At 48.1% G+C, this 14,789-nt stretch overlaps 6 protein-coding genes; 4 read left to right on the top strand and 2 right to left on the bottom strand.

The window, feature by feature from the left end:
• Nucleotides 1–19: 19 nt before the first annotated feature.
• On the top strand, nt 20–1,543 carry FFUJ_14845 (uncharacterized protein; the record flags this gene model as incomplete). The annotated part of the gene is made up of 1 exon (XM_023576834.1): nt 20–1,543. The coding sequence occupies one exon, from the start codon at nt 20–22 to the stop codon at nt 1,541–1,543; it is 1,524 nt and encodes a 507-aa protein (XP_023429888.1).
• Nucleotides 1,544–1,686: 143 nt separating this feature from the next.
• FFUJ_14844 (uncharacterized protein) lies at nt 1,687–3,057 on the bottom strand (the record flags this gene model as incomplete). Its single annotated transcript, XM_023576833.1, has 1 exon — nt 1,687–3,057. One exon carries the CDS (start codon nt 3,055–3,057, stop codon nt 1,687–1,689), a length of 1,371 nt encoding a protein of 456 aa, XP_023430025.1.
• An 828-nt stretch (nt 3,058–3,885) lies between these two features.
• FFUJ_14843 (related to alkaline phosphatase D precursor) lies at nt 3,886–6,193 on the top strand (the record flags this gene model as incomplete). XM_023576832.1 has 9 exons in its annotated part: nt 3,886–4,341; nt 4,394–4,553; nt 4,601–4,776; nt 4,829–4,898; nt 4,949–5,203; nt 5,253–5,446; nt 5,503–5,598; nt 5,648–5,900; nt 5,952–6,193. The coding sequence occupies 9 exons, from the start codon at nt 3,886–3,888 to the stop codon at nt 6,191–6,193; spliced, it is 1,902 nt and encodes a 633-aa protein (XP_023429887.1).
• Nucleotides 6,194–6,478: 285 nt separating this feature from the next.
• On the bottom strand, nt 6,479–7,349 carry FFUJ_14842 (related to catechol O-methyltransferase; the record flags this gene model as incomplete). XM_023576831.1 has 3 exons in its annotated part: nt 6,479–6,511; nt 6,564–7,217; nt 7,272–7,349. The coding sequence occupies 3 exons, from the start codon at nt 7,347–7,349 to the stop codon at nt 6,479–6,481; spliced, it is 765 nt and encodes a 254-aa protein (XP_023430030.1).
• Nucleotides 7,350–9,422: 2,073 nt separating this feature from the next.
• FFUJ_14841 (uncharacterized protein) lies at nt 9,423–12,886 on the top strand (the record flags this gene model as incomplete). XM_023576830.1 has 3 exons in its annotated part: nt 9,423–9,916; nt 9,967–10,738; nt 10,793–12,886. 3 exons carry the CDS (start codon nt 9,423–9,425, stop codon nt 12,884–12,886), a joined length of 3,360 nt encoding a protein of 1,119 aa, XP_023429886.1.
• Nucleotides 12,887–13,194: 308 nt separating this feature from the next.
• FFUJ_14840 (related to methyltransferase) lies at nt 13,195–14,728 on the top strand (the record flags this gene model as incomplete). XM_023576829.1 has 8 exons in its annotated part: nt 13,195–13,311; nt 13,370–13,626; nt 13,674–13,740; nt 13,802–13,829; nt 13,892–13,904; nt 13,953–14,042; nt 14,096–14,438; nt 14,492–14,728. 8 exons carry the CDS (start codon nt 13,195–13,197, stop codon nt 14,726–14,728), a joined length of 1,152 nt encoding a protein of 383 aa, XP_023429997.1.
• Between the last annotated feature and the right edge of the window lie 61 nt (nt 14,729–14,789).

Here is a 14,789-nt window from a genome sequence, read left to right as displayed (position 1 = left end):
CTCAAGTTATTCTCCCAACATGGATTCGAACTCCAGCGATACCTCATACCTGTGGCAAAGATCCCCCAGTGGCATCTGGGAGAGACACATCGACGAGTGCGAAAGCTTTTACTGGCTTTACACTAAACACGGCCACGGCTGTTATCCCATCACTGCTTGCGCGTCCTTCCAACTCAAGCTCTCTTCCCAAAATGGCCACGACGACGATATCGAAGCTCTAAAGAATGCTTGGGTCTTTCTTCGACACAAGCACCCGACACTGGGGTCCCGTATCGAGCGAGATGACGAGACCGGCAAGTCCAAAAGGATCTACAAGCCCTTTGAGAATAATGAGGATGTTGATGCTTGGTTGAGCTCGACCTTCCATATCATAAACACCGATAAAAGCGCACTCGAGTGGTTCAATAATCATGCTCCTATCTTTGCTGTTCCAACCGTCTACATCGTCCGGTCCAAAGGGGATGCGAGTCCCCAGACCCTGCTTCTGCGGTGCCCTCACGATATCACCGACGGCGTTGGGGTTCTGCAGCTTCTGAATCAGCTGTTTACTCAGGCTAGTCGATCTTATACACAGTCAGAAAAGTATTCCTACCCGTTGCCTGACGATGACCTCGATACAAGATTGTCGCCGTGTCTTCGTGTCGCGGCTTCAATTCCCGATCCCTTATCCGAGGCGCAAGTTCAGCGTTTCCATGCAATCTCCTCCAAGAATGGGGAAATGTACAATCATCCAGGTCTGATGGGCTTGCCTCCAACTTCTTCCCCAGGGGTCAACCCCGAATTCAAGGCCAAGCGCATCGCTGTATCGGTCCCCAAGGGGATATCGGCACAGATACTGGCGGGCTGCAAGAAGTTTGGCTCTGGAGTTAGTTTGACTCATGTCTTCGTCTCGGCTCTGGCAATGGCCCTCGCCGAGTTCCAGCCTCGCAAGCAGAAAACCTATACTGTTCGCTATGTCGATCGTCCAATGCTCAACCTTAGGCCATTCTGCAAAGACCCATACAGCAGCCCTGATCATGCGGGAGCAACTTACCACGCCGTCGGCGCGCATGCTTTGGGCATTGACTTGGAAGTTCCTGGGCTAGCAGTTGACAACGATGTTGCGACAAAGACCTTGCCTCAAATTGCTCTAGATGTTCGAGACTTCTATAACAAGTACAAACCCAACTTATTGGAGGATATCCACGAACAAGTTCTCTTCGCTCCCCTGACATTCAAATCCCAGTTTCCCCCTCCTGGGGCAGATCCCTGGTGTGTCTCAAACCCACCATTTTGTCCTGTTTCTCTCTCCTCAATCGGCAACCTGAGCTCTGTCGTGGCTGCGTCTAGTGAGACTTTCAAGCTTACCAATGTCTGGGTCGCCAGTCAATCAATTATTACTGGTGTCGCAATCTTCCTTGGCAGCTGGAATGGGGAGATTGAACTTTCTAGTGTTTTCAATTCTCAATTCCATAGTGAGGAGCACATACAGAAAGTCTTGGAATGTATCTTGAACCATGTTTATGTGTCCTGTATCACAAAAGATCCCCTCGCCGTATACTGATTGATAGACAAGTTAAGACGGTATCAGGATATCTTAGGGTAGTTTATGATGAACTTAGTGCACTGGGTTTCTGAGCTGCTTGCTCGCCCTGACGCAAGCCCCGTAGGCTTCTAATGCCCTATATAAGTTCTGAGGCGTGAAGGCTATAGCTCGAACAGACACAGCTCCGGTTGGACAGCAGAGAGGTTATAAAAGTGCTCAACCGGACGTTCTGTGCGGTCTTGGGCTGGCCTGAATTGGCCAAGAGACTCGATGGGGAATGTCCAAAATCCTATTGCAGTTTCAACTGCTCCCCGAAGCTGCCCAGTGGCCTTCTCAAGATGCATCCATACCGGTTCTTGCCAAGACTCTTCCCATGTTTGACAGCATATTTTCCGTCTTTTGCTTTCAGACTTCAAATGAGCAACAACATCAGACTCATAGGCGATTGACGGTTTGCTTTGAATAGTGGTGTAAGCAATTTTGTAGACACATGGCGCTGTCACTCCTAATTCCTCCACCAGTTCCAACCATTTCCTATACTGCCGTCCGAGATCGGAGCTGTGGGGAGTTTTGAAATAGATATTCTTAAATACTTCGCGCCCAATGAGTCGTGGATCCTGCTGGCGTGAGAAATTGCCGGTAGCCCCTGCGAGAGGAAGCGAACAGCGATAATGCAAAAGACATTGGTGTCCAGTGGGACATTGGTGGGATATTTTGTCCACATCAACGTAGTGTATAAATGTGACGCTTCGAAGCCGAGCCACGACTTGGCGCATCTCTTCTTCTGAACGAGCGTTATCAGGAAGGGGACGAGACCTGAAGGAGAAAAAGAAGTAGCACCGTAAGAAGGCTACGTGGCATAAGCCTACTTTACGCGGGTCATGATTCCAAACGTCACTCGCAAAGTTTGCGAGCAGAGGCCATCCATCAATCTCCAAGGTATCTAGCTCAGGATTAAGGAAGAACTTCCCTGGTATGAGGACTTGATCTTCACTGGGAGTTGTGTAAGTGTATGGCGGTGCTTGGCTCGAGGCTATTTTTGGCGGATTGTGCTCGGCGTTCTGCTCACTTATCTCAAGTGAATCCATGGTCGAGGGAGACCTCGTGACGTAGAGACAAGGAAGAACAACACGATAAAAACCTTGGGCGCTCGCACGAGACTCGACGCTCGTACTGAATAAGGCGCTGAGCTTTGGTGCTTGGTGCAAAATAGGTCGGCATGGCTGTATGAGTCGCCGGATGCTATCAGTCATTCCACCGAGACATATTTTACCCGTGGATCGGTCGATGGTGCATAGCTGAACTTTGATGTATCGCTCACACGTCAGGCTTTGTTCCCAAATGATCTTTCTAAGCTCCGTAGGAAGTTTAGGGAACAAATGAAATATCGCATTCGAATTTGGGAACTTCGGGTTCAGGATGGTCGGGAGTTCGCCAGATGGCTTGACCAAGGGGGGCTGTTCTGAATCTTCCATGGCGAGGTCGAGTGTCGCTAACGGAGAGAATTCAAAATTCGAACTTATTGGGCGCATTGCTACTCTTATACCAGTGAGGGGCCAAAAGTTAGTTTTGAGATTCCCTGTTAAGCTTTTCAGTCAGAGTTTGCGAATCTGGGCCGACAAATAACTACGGCTTGAATCCGGCCTACAAGGTTAACCTTTAGGCTGCAAACACAGATAACAAATGAGAACACGGTCTTCTTTTCCTCAATATAAGCTTTTACCCAGAAACTTTCACGATGACCATTAGGGCCGACAAATAACAGAGCGATATTTTGCCATAAATGGAGCTGAGATATAATAGTTGCAGTTAAAATATATATACGGTATTGCAGCTCACTTGATATTCGCCGGGACTAGTTTATGCATGTGTCAGTCTGTTGCTCGATGTTGGTTTGGATGCGGATACTCCTGAGAGGACGATGACGTCTGGCACATCTCAAGCGCTATCAGAAAAAAAGGGCCAATCCTGTTATTATTAGAGGCAAATACATGACCAATGAGCATCTCTACAGTAATACAATTGAAAATGTCACATCTCATTCTTGTTCTTGACTAGTCAGCCCAAGCCACGCATAAGCTAATAATCCTCCTGCCATGTTGAGCTGTACCAGGCGCGCTGATCACCTACTGATTGGTCGCTGACACGACTCCACTAACCTCATTCTCAAAGCGATCGCATTCTCTGAACCGAGTATACGATCGCTTTCAGGCGACATGTGATATCAGTTACTCGGCAAGATGCTGTTGCCAGATGGGGAAGAAGAGGGGAAGTTGTTGATGTCATGTATAAAAGGCGAGGCTTGACTGCATATTGATCAGTCTACAGAGAAGTTACATCCCTAGAAAGGCCATACAACCATGAAGACATATTCAATCTCAGTACTATTTATTCTTGCAATCTTCTTAGCTCTCTCAGAAGCCAGCTTCGATGGTAACATCAACTATGGTAGTCCCTCGCCTCGGCATACGCAGTTCGGCATCGATGTCGATCAAGTCCAGCGACGTTCTTGGAAGCGTGGAAACGTCGCATTCAACCCTGAGGAACTAAACTTCACTCATGGCGTTGCATCAGGCGATCCATGGCCGAATAGCGTTATACTGTGGACTCGAATTGCCCCATCCAACGTCTCTTCCGCTGACACCGCGCCGATTGATGGAACTGAGCCACTTTACAGTCACGAGACCAAGAAGTTCATAAAGGCTGATCCCAATCCTATCTGCCTGTACTGGAAAGTCTTTCCAGTTGGGAAGAAGGACTCAAAGTCAGTCGTTAGCAGTGGGAAGGCTTATACTACCGCCGATATCGACTACACAGTCAAGGCATGTTCCGACGCAAAGGTCAAGTACTGGAACTAACTGATATCAGGTCGAAGCCAAAGGACTGAAGCCATTGACGACGTACAACTACCAGTTCACCGTCTGTAACTCGAAGAATTCCAGCCCTCTCGGAAAAACCAAGACTGCACCTCGGCCTGACGATGACGTTTCGGAGATCAACCTGGCGGTCTTCTCATGCAGCGCATACTGTAAGAATTGAGACACTCGTTTACCAACTAAAACTGACCAGTCGAAGTTCCAGGGTATTTCAATGTCTACGGCAACGCTGCCCGAAAGGATAATCACGACTGGGTTGTTCATCTCGGCGATTACATCTACGAATACGGCACCTATACACTGTTCAAAGAGCGCGGCTCAATCCCGCAACACCCAACCTACTCGCTATATGACTACCGTGCACGCCACGGACAGGTCTGTTACCAGATACCCGTCAATCTTCAAGGCAGGCTCTAACGCGATATAGCACCGGACTGATCCTGACTTGCAACTGTTGGCCCAAAATTCAGCTTGGATTACAACTTGGGATGACCATGGTAAGATTACTCCACGGCGTAAAAGAACTTTTATCACTAACGTGGACTAGAACTCGCAGATAATGCTTACAGAGATGGCTATGTTGACTTCTTCGACCAGCCCAACACCTTCAAGGGAGAAGGTCCGAAGGTAGCCACGGATGCTCGCAAAGCTAATGCTGTTCGCGCGTACTTCGAGTGGATGCCAATTAGGCAGACAGATATGGACGATGGTCTCCGTGTATGGAGGTCCTTTCAGTTGGGTAAGCTGATGGATCTTGTGATGCTGGACACAAGATTGTATGACCGAAGCAAAGGAGTAGACTGTAAGTACTTTCTCAATTGTCAAAAGCTCTCCCTTTTAACTGCCAACAGATGTCAACAAGAAGTACATCGAGAAAATCAGCGACGATCCGAGTAGAACTCTGATGGGAGGTCGACAGGAGAATTGGTTCTACCGCTCGTTGTCCGAATCCAAGGATCGGAACGCAACGTGGCGAGTGATCGGGAACCAGATCGTATTCTCCCACATCAAAGGGGATGCGGCTGGAGGGGGAGACACCTGGGATGTACGATTACCATGCCCTCCTTTGAGTAGAAGGGTGTGATCGCTAACTTTTAGTAGGGCTATATCGCGAATCGAAACAGAACACTCAACCATTTATATAAGAACAAAATTCACAACAACATCTTCTTGTCGGGAGACAGTCATATGAACTGGGTAAAGATTCTGCCACTGTTTTTTCCATTACATCGCTGACCCCTGTGAGGTATCTGACTTGGCGTGGCTGGGCGCTAAGAAGTACGACCCCACGACAGGAAAGGGTGCCGTCGGGGCCGAGTTCGCAGGTACCGCCGTCAGCTCGTGGGGCACATCAGGCCTCAAGTCCATTGAGCCTGACGCAGGAAAGCTGTCTCGGAAAGCTATCTCTGAGAACAAGGAGCTGTTCTGGCAGGAGGGTTATTACCGTGGCTATTTTCACTTGTCGGTCACTCCAAAGAATGTCTCAGCTCAATTCTTTGGTACGTCAAGCAACCTTCATGGATCTGGATATAAAACTAATACGAAAGCAGGCTCACCATCCATTGCAACACATAATGCTTGGGAGATCCCATTAGCTAATTTTACAGTTCTTGCTGGGGACAATCACATCCATCGGCCGAAGGATGGCGTACAAGCTGAGTCTGGAGCCCTGAAGACTGGTGAAATAAAGCACACGAACTTGACGTTCAATACTGAGACTGGGGTCTGGAAAGTTAAACGCTTTGACAAGATGTACCTCAACCCAGAGCCTAGTTTCCTCGGTTCATCCTAAGCAACGTCTCAATAGGCCCGAGAGAGTGGAAGGTAGTCTTGAGGTCTAGTAGAAGATATATTGCAGATAATCTAAAGGCTAACACTATATAATATGTTTGTCCTCTGTTGAAATTGTTTAGACAGCTGGTTTACCGCCCAAGCTAGGCTTGTAAGAGCGTTATTTTGAGTTGATAGACCTCAGACCTGATGCTCACGTCACACGCCTTACTCGTCCCTTGTTGAAAGGTAGATCAAGCATCCTAGGACGAACTCCATATGTACATAGGAATAATGAAGAATCACCTTAACCGTTGTATTCTGTCACTTCTATCTCATCCTGCCGCACCTGGTCAGCAAACTTATAATAGCATTTAAAATTTATTACTTACCTCAAACTCTCCAGGGATGATCAGACCGATGATCGCTCGTGTCTCCATGGATTTGTGTTCCTTGACATATTGTTTGTACTCGGGTGCACCAGGACGAAGGGCATTGTCTGCCACAATATGACTCCCTTTCTTGAGCAATCCGAGTGATTCGGCGACCTGGAGGTCTGCGACATACAGGTCTTCAACGTGATCCAGAAAGAGCATATCCACACTGCCTAGCTTTCCCTCTTCCTTCAGTCGAGCAAGGGATTCAGCAGCCTTCCCTGTGATCACTTTTACGATATCGGATAAGCCAGCTAGATCCACAAGGTTCATTGTAATACCTGCAAAAACCGGATCGGCTTCGAGGCTCCAATAGACGGCGTTGTTCTTAGCGTCTTGGTTGTCCTTTTGCGTGTTTCTCAATGCATTTCCCAAGTATAGTGCTGAGTAACCAACGTAAGCACCCAGCTCAACAAAGACCCTTGGCTTTGTCTCGGCAATAAGGGTAGCGAGCTTTTCTGCTTTGTCTGGGCCAATGTTAATCAGGAAGTCTCGCTGAGCGGCAAATTCATCCATGGCTTCGCAGATGGCCAGGGGATTGTTGCGCATATTCGGGAAGTTTGGATGATCATAAAGCCAGCGCAGAAGTACAGCTTCGCGACCATCATTCCACTTCAGAAGCCAGTAAGTCAGTGATTAAGCGACGATTTGAGATGATGGACATACTTCAACGTATGCGTCTCCAAGCTCTTCCAGCTTTCGCATTGATGGATACTTTCCATATAGTTTCCTGAGTTCTTCCATGCTAATTTGATTGTAGTCAGTCCAAGATAATGAAGAGACAGAAACCGGAAGGACAGTTAAGCAAAGAAGATGCCCCTTTTATTGTTTCTCCATGCTTACACGGCTCGGACGGCAAGGGCAAGATGTGTGACATGCCCTTGTTGATAGATAAGCAAGGCCAAAGGCGGGGTTTTTCACAACAACATGTGGCACACCAAGTGTACCGAGCATTTACTACCAAAATAGAAACTATAGTAAAATGATGCCAATATTGATATTAAGTTGAAGATTCCAAAAACCGAGAAAGATAATGGGTTGACATTATTGATCTGTATAATTCACCCTCCATGCTCCATTATGTACGGTAAATTCCATTCCTACCGGTCGACGCCGTTATGCACCGTATGTTGAATCATTGGAAACTGGGCTTCAATCAGCCAGTTGGAAAACTGCTGTCACTACTGGTCTCTGTAATACTCATCACGGAAGGAGCCTGACCCAAGTTCCGCAAGAGTTGGCGTTAGGTCAAGCCTTGGGGGGCTCGGCATCCACTGAGCGATTCCCCATATCTCATTGTTTGATACTCTATCTTGGAACAATGGGTCGTGGATGGGATGATATACTACCTGGGCTGTTCTCTTTATTCAGTACTCTTGCACTTATTTGTGAGTCTTTGTCCCTTGAAGTGGCACTCAATTCCGCAGTGGATAAATACCAGTCGCCTTGAGCTCATTCAACTCTTGCATGAGTTTCTTGAATTCGACCACTGTCTCGGGAGGAAGCCTCGGGTTTTTGGATTCAAAATTCGACGCATAACTGAGAATGACATCTCGATATCGAATTCCATTTCTGACGATAGATCGCAAAAGGTTCCCCTCGAATGAAATGACGTGAACACGGCAAAAGCGAAAAGGTTTACTTCTTCGCCATCAGTCCTCCCAACGGTAGCTCTATCAAATGGCATGCCAGAGTTTAGCAATCGCGGAAGCGTCTGTGAGTCTCTGGATCTCGATCTTCACTGCCCATCCCATGAGTCCCAGTGTACAGGTTCAGGAAGGGGACCGGAACCGTCAAACTACTAGAATCAGACGAGATGCCCAATCGCGCTCCATCTAGAGTACCTGAACATAGGAGAAATTTCAAGTCAAAATTAACGATCAATTATAATGTGCAATTATGGCGGACTACCAAGGGCGACTTACCCCTGATATTCAAAAGTAGACCCAAATGTTGTTGAGTCAAACACGTGGTCGCATCTGGGACATAAGAACTTTGTGGACTGGCTGTAAAGACGTTCCACAAAGACAAACATATCGAGTGAGACACCGGGTACCACAGATGTTGACCAATTCTGTGGAGTGATAGGCATATTTGTTTGTGGGTGCATGACCACAAACCGTCGTTGCTCGACAAGGAACCGACCAGGCTTGCTGGAGAACATCACGACGAGCAGTCGTCACGGACCCTGAGTGTGTCAGTGAAACTGCTCCCTTCTACCACCTTTGGTGATCGTGTTGCTAAGAAATGAAGGCAATCATGGGAACATGGATGGTACCATACCCAAATGACATTGAACTAAGGCTGATTAGGACTGAACCCCCCAAAACGGACTGGCTTATGACAGAGGCCTACAGCCGGGAACAATTGTACGCCGTTTCAGCGTCTTCTCATAAGCTCGTTTCTTGCAAGCAAGAAGAATGAACTTCGCGAGACCTGGCAGAAGAATACCATGCCCTGATTGAGGGTGCGTTCTTAGCCAATCATTAGACAACGCGGAGTGAGGCTTACTGGGGAGCCAGAGCCTGGACTCCTTTGCCAGCCGCGTTTTGGTGGCGGGGTTTCGCCAGGTGACTTCTGCCTTGGTAGGGGGCCTAATGTTAGCACGAATGTGGCTTTTCAACCCTGTAAATGGACCTATAAGAGGCTAGTGGCGAAGTCGTGGGCGCTTACGAGCTGACCATGCAGAGACGTTACAGAGCCTCGTCGAACTCCGAATCTCGTCACTTTGACAACGGCCATTGTAGTCCTCTTGAAATCGTGAATCAAAGCGCCCAGACGATTGAACTTGGACTCCATAATCATTCTGCTGCCAAAATGGTGCGAACAGAGACTCTTCTCAGCGAGTACATCAATTTTAGTGACCAGAATGCTGGCTTGAGCGATGCAGAACTCACCAACAAAGAGCTCATGTTCTACGGCGCTGCAGCAGTCAGCCATCTCTGCAATGAGCAAGAACAAGGAATCAACATTGATGAGAATCTTCGTCAAAGTGATCGATTCCGATTCATCCGAGATTTGGACATTATCTCATCAATCTACTCAATCGCCCCGATAAGCAAGAAAGCGGGGATCAAGTCAACGCCGCCTGTTATTGCTTGGTCCGATCGCCTTCAGACGGTCTTTCTCGGCTTCTGTTGCACCCGCAGCATGAACGATGTCCGTTCTGATTTGGACGTGCGCTTGGCAGCGTCTGATGATATTGGATCGCGATTCCATAAGGGCTTCTGTGACAGAAGTGAGGAGTTTGTGCCACTTGTTGAATGGCTTATGAAGAGGCACAAGTTGGTTGTTTGCGGCCATAGCTTTGGGTGCGTTTATCTTACTACTTCCATTAAGTCATGCTCACTTCAAATTTTAGAGGCGCTCTGGCGACTATCTCGTCTTACCTGGCCATGGTCAGCCACAATCCCGTTCCCAACGCCTGGGAGCAGAGACAGGGCGGCATATCCATCATCACATTTGGAGCACCGTCGTGTATGGTCGCTGAACCCCTAGGAACAACAGTCTCCTTTCAAGTGAACCTGAGTGGCAATTTCCACCACGTTGTCAATCCTCATGACTACGTTCCCTTCGCACTCAACGATAGCGCGAGGAAATTCAAGCAGACCTTTGATGCTCTCAGAACACCGCTGGGAAACCTATCACCCACGATCCAAATGTTATGGCCTATTCTTGAGTATCTCTTAGACCTCTTGTTGCAGCACACGGGCAAATTCTGCCACTTCGGCTGCATGTATTCCATCACCGCTGAGGAATCAGGGATCCAGAATTGTGTCCAAACTCTACGAGTCAATGATATTCCTCAGATCCCGAGCGCAGGCCAGGTTGACCGATACCACAAGATGTCACACTACTTCCATTGTGTCAAGAACTCTGTTGGTGCCAGACATTTACGGCAGACCTCATTAGAACTGCATCATTCGGTCTCCGATGTCTCATCAATGATACTTCCGATGCCCGGAACGGTTACCAGTTGCTCCTGCGTGGTTCACAGCGATCACTTGATTGTATCACTCGATGTCGATACGCCTGTGATGCAATATTTATTGAAAGGAGCAACCTTCAGGAGTAATACCCGAGAAGTTCCTCTTACGATTCTTGGCTTTCCTACGAAGTCTGACCACTACCAAGTAAGCAGTGACTTCTGTGAGCCGTTCGACCTTTCAGCTGACCTATTCGCCTAGACATCTGTTAAACTTGAATATCGAATCAAGGACGATGACCCCTTTGAAGACATTGGAAAGGCTTCAATCGCCATCCAGGAAGGCATCACTCTTCATGATATCTTTGGGCGATCCACAGACCTCGATGTTGATACCCTAAGATCGATGAGCCTTGACAGAGCTAGTTTACCAGCGACATTTGAGAGCATCAGATTAGCAATGATACGTGCGCTTGTTGCCCAAATGTCAAAGGTCCAAGCCCTCAGAACTGATAACACCTCCCGCGATGCTCATCCTCCAGAAGAGGTCATGAGAATTGTCGACGACATCAAACCGGTTGTGGGATGCATCGATGGTCTGGTCCGCGATGCAAGTCCCCATCTTGTCTTTAGTCGCCTTGGACATGCATTTACCATCCTGAAAGCGCTTTGGCCGAAAGACTTTGAGATTGGATCCGATTTCCATGCTTCCATGCCTGGCGCGTATGGAGATGGAGACTCTGACGTTAGCCTTCTTCTTGATATACCTGCCGCTTGCCCTGGAGCCCTTAGAAGGCTTATTACAGATATGGTCATCAGCCAAAACGCCCCAAGCATTACCCGAGCTGAACTACTTGTCCAAAACTGGGAAGCCGCCAAGAGACCGACTTTGTCAAAGCAATTTAAGAGTGTGCCAACATTCTTTGGAGCTCTCAAGACATTCAGCCGTGATCTATACCATCGCTCAACAGACCCTGCAAGGCGCACAGAGCAAGCAATCTCCCAGTTCCAAGATGTCATGGGTGTCATCCAGTTCTGTCATCTTGTCATCATCACGCAACTTGACGCACCGTATGAATGGTACTGCAAATCCACTGAGGGCCATCGAATCACCTCTGCTGCTCTGGGTGCCTTGCCGTCCTATTTTTCTGGGGCCTCATTATTTTCCAGGGTCCTAGCTCTGGGCGTGGGAGCGACTTCTGCTGCTGGACTAGGTGTCAGTGGCGGTATTGCTGTGTTGTTTGCTAGCACCAAGTTCATCGGCCATCTTCTCAACAGGCACAAAACGTATCTCGATCTGTCTTTTCCTGGTGTCCTAGCCATCACCTTGCTGGCGCTTGGCCTACCCATCGCCGAGTCCGATGATATAGTGGAGAAGACCCTCCTCGATCGTGTGAAGCAGGATATTGCAAGCTCTCATACGCAGGAAACGATAGATAAATGGAGAGGCAAACTCGAAGAGGGCTTGAAAGAGTATCCTGGTGCCAAGGCCAATCAGTGGTGTATTACACCTACCTTCTTCTGGCCTAAGTGGCTATTCAGTGTTGCCCAAGTCGCTCAGCTCCGAATTCAGCTCTCGGACAAGATCTGCATCGGAGTTCAGGGCTCCACGGAAGCTGGTAAGAGTCAGATGCTCACTGTTCTGACCGGTGCATCAGAGGACTACTTCAAGCCTGGCTCCAGCAGTCTTTGCAGAACTTTGGGCATTCAATCTTACGACTCCAGTAATCTTGGAGCCATTTTTCTTGATAGTCCCGGTTTTGACGATCAAAAGCCAGAGATTAAATACATGGCCGACGTATTCCAAGAGCTTTTTGCCATTGTAATCATTGTGATCCCAATGGAACGAACACGATCTGAGGCAACTGAAAGCGCCTTGCACATAGCTATTAAGCTGCTCCGTGACCAAGAAGATAAGCGCCCACTACGGATTCTACTAAGCCAGGCCGATGGGTTGGATCACCATCGCAATAACAAGCAGAAGTTTAGGGACACATTACGTGATGTTAAGGAGCAGTTCATGTCCAGATTCAGGCAGGAGCTAGGCGAGAACTTTACTACCTTCAGACAGCAGCCGTTTCACGATGGAATCGTCTGCAAATCTGAGAAGCTGGAGGATATCGTCAAGCCGTTTTCGACGCATGCACAAATGACTTTAGATGGCATTAGTGCTTTGGCAGATTGTCCCCCCGGAACGCCATGTAAGATCGAAAGGGAGAGCCACTTCGAGAATTTGTGCGAGTTGGCTGATGCGGGAGAGATATGGGACATTGAGTCGCTGCGCTCCTGGCTTCGGGATCTTTCACCCAATAGCGTGCCGATGTCGAGTGGCCGTGTGCGGATATACTGTGATTAGTTTTTGCATTGCGATGTTTTCTCATCTGAGTATCTCTGATGGCTTCTATATATACACGACTTATTTTCTTTGCATCATCTTTATTCCGCCTGTACCTACCTGCAGGGGCCCCTGTTACGTGTTGGTTGCAACATCACATCCTGTATACATATCCACCTTCCATATTGGCTGAATACAAGAGGCGAACTTGGCTGACATCACATCATCTGATGAGCCCCGCGGTGTTGACTTCTAAATGCCGCAGTCAGAACCAGATCACTAGTCCTGGTACTTGGACTGTTCATCCTTGGTCATTAAATTTGATCGTCATGTCTGATACACAAGCCAGTAACAAGACAATTGATGAGCCTGTGCCGACCACAGACGTTTCATCCCAGGACGAAGCTCCGACAGGGCTTCTTCCCGGTCAGCATTGGACGCAGACCGTAGGTCTCCAACATATTACACTTCGCACGTTATGGTATTGATATTCTGGTGGTTTAGGAACCAGATCAGGACGATGACGACAATGATTCAACACTATCTGACAATGCCAGCTCAACAGCTTCACTTTCGTCCGATATTCTGCGCTACCGTGAGATTAATGGTAGAAGATATCATAGTGAACAGGGCGATGCTCAGTATTGGTCAGTCGTCATCTCGGCAGTTATGGGCCATGGCCATCAAGTTTGGCACGTTGAATTTAACTTTTTGTCCAGGATTTCTAATGATAACCAAGCCAACGAGGCATTGGACATCAAGTAAGGAGGCAGTACATCACGACAGTCCCTTTGCTTAAAATTTCCAGTCACCATGTTCTGATTCTCATGTACAACGACAAGCTCTTCAAGGCGCCGTTGAACGACAACGTACAGGTACTCTTCGATTCGCATAGTGCAGTATGAGCGATTCGCTGATTCATCTACTTGGGTCAAGAACGTAGTAGATATTGGAACAGGCACGGGTAAGAGCCGCGTCACTGTCTCCCCCATCGATATAGACGGCTAATTGTCCATGCTTCTGTAGGAATTTGGGCGATGTAAGACACTCACAAACAGTCCCTAGAACCACTAATTTACACTGACAGGGACTTTGCCGACGAGTTCCCCAACGCAAAGGTGATAGGAACCGACATTTCCCCAATCCAGCCAGGTTGGCTACCACCAAACCTCGAGTTGTTAGTAGAGCATTGACCACTGACGCCGTTAGACTGACATACTGACACTTTAGTCAAATCGACGATTGTATGCAGGAATGGACTTTCAAGGAGAATTCACTTGACTATGTACACATGAGATTCCTAGTCGGCAGCATTATCGACTGGCCCGGACTGTTCAAGCAAGCATATAAGTGCCTGAAGCCAGGGGGCTATATCGAAAGCCATGAGGCCTCGCCTTGCATTGGAAGTGACGATAACTCGGTGTCCGAAGACAGTGCTATGGGCCAGTGGGGAAAGATCTTCATGGAAGGAGGTCGGAAGCTTCAACGGCCTTTCTCTGTTCTTGAAGATAATGTACAAGTTGAGAGCATGAATGAAGCAGGATTCATTAACATTGAGGAAGAAGAGATCAAGGTGCGTATGGCGTCATACTATTCATCTAACTCATTGATTCTGACCGAGGCCAGGTGCCCATTGGCGGATGGCCTGAAGATCCCAGGCTCAAAGAGGCTGGTCAGTATTTCCATGCTGCAATCCTGCAAGATGTCGAAGGCACTCTCACGTTCATCGCGAACCTTTTGGGGTGGAGTAAAGAAGAGATCCACGTCTTTGCCGCCAGGTATCGTCGTGAGATACGATCAAAGAAGGTCCACGGGTACTTTAGGGGAAAGGTGGTCTGGGCGCAAAAGCCACTTGGCAACTGATGGTTCAGCTATAATTTAGTCTGCAATTCATGTAGCAAAATAGATGTTATTTCTATTTCTG

The sequence above is a fragment of the Fusarium fujikuroi genome, chromosome FFUJ_chr04 (genome assembly GCF_900079805.1).
Source record: "Fusarium fujikuroi IMI 58289 draft genome, chromosome FFUJ_chr04".
Classification (NCBI taxonomy): domain Eukaryota; kingdom Fungi; phylum Ascomycota; class Sordariomycetes; order Hypocreales; family Nectriaceae; genus Fusarium; species Fusarium fujikuroi.
The sequence above is the reverse complement of the archived record's forward strand: the minus strand, read 5'-3'. Positions and strand labels throughout refer to the sequence as shown.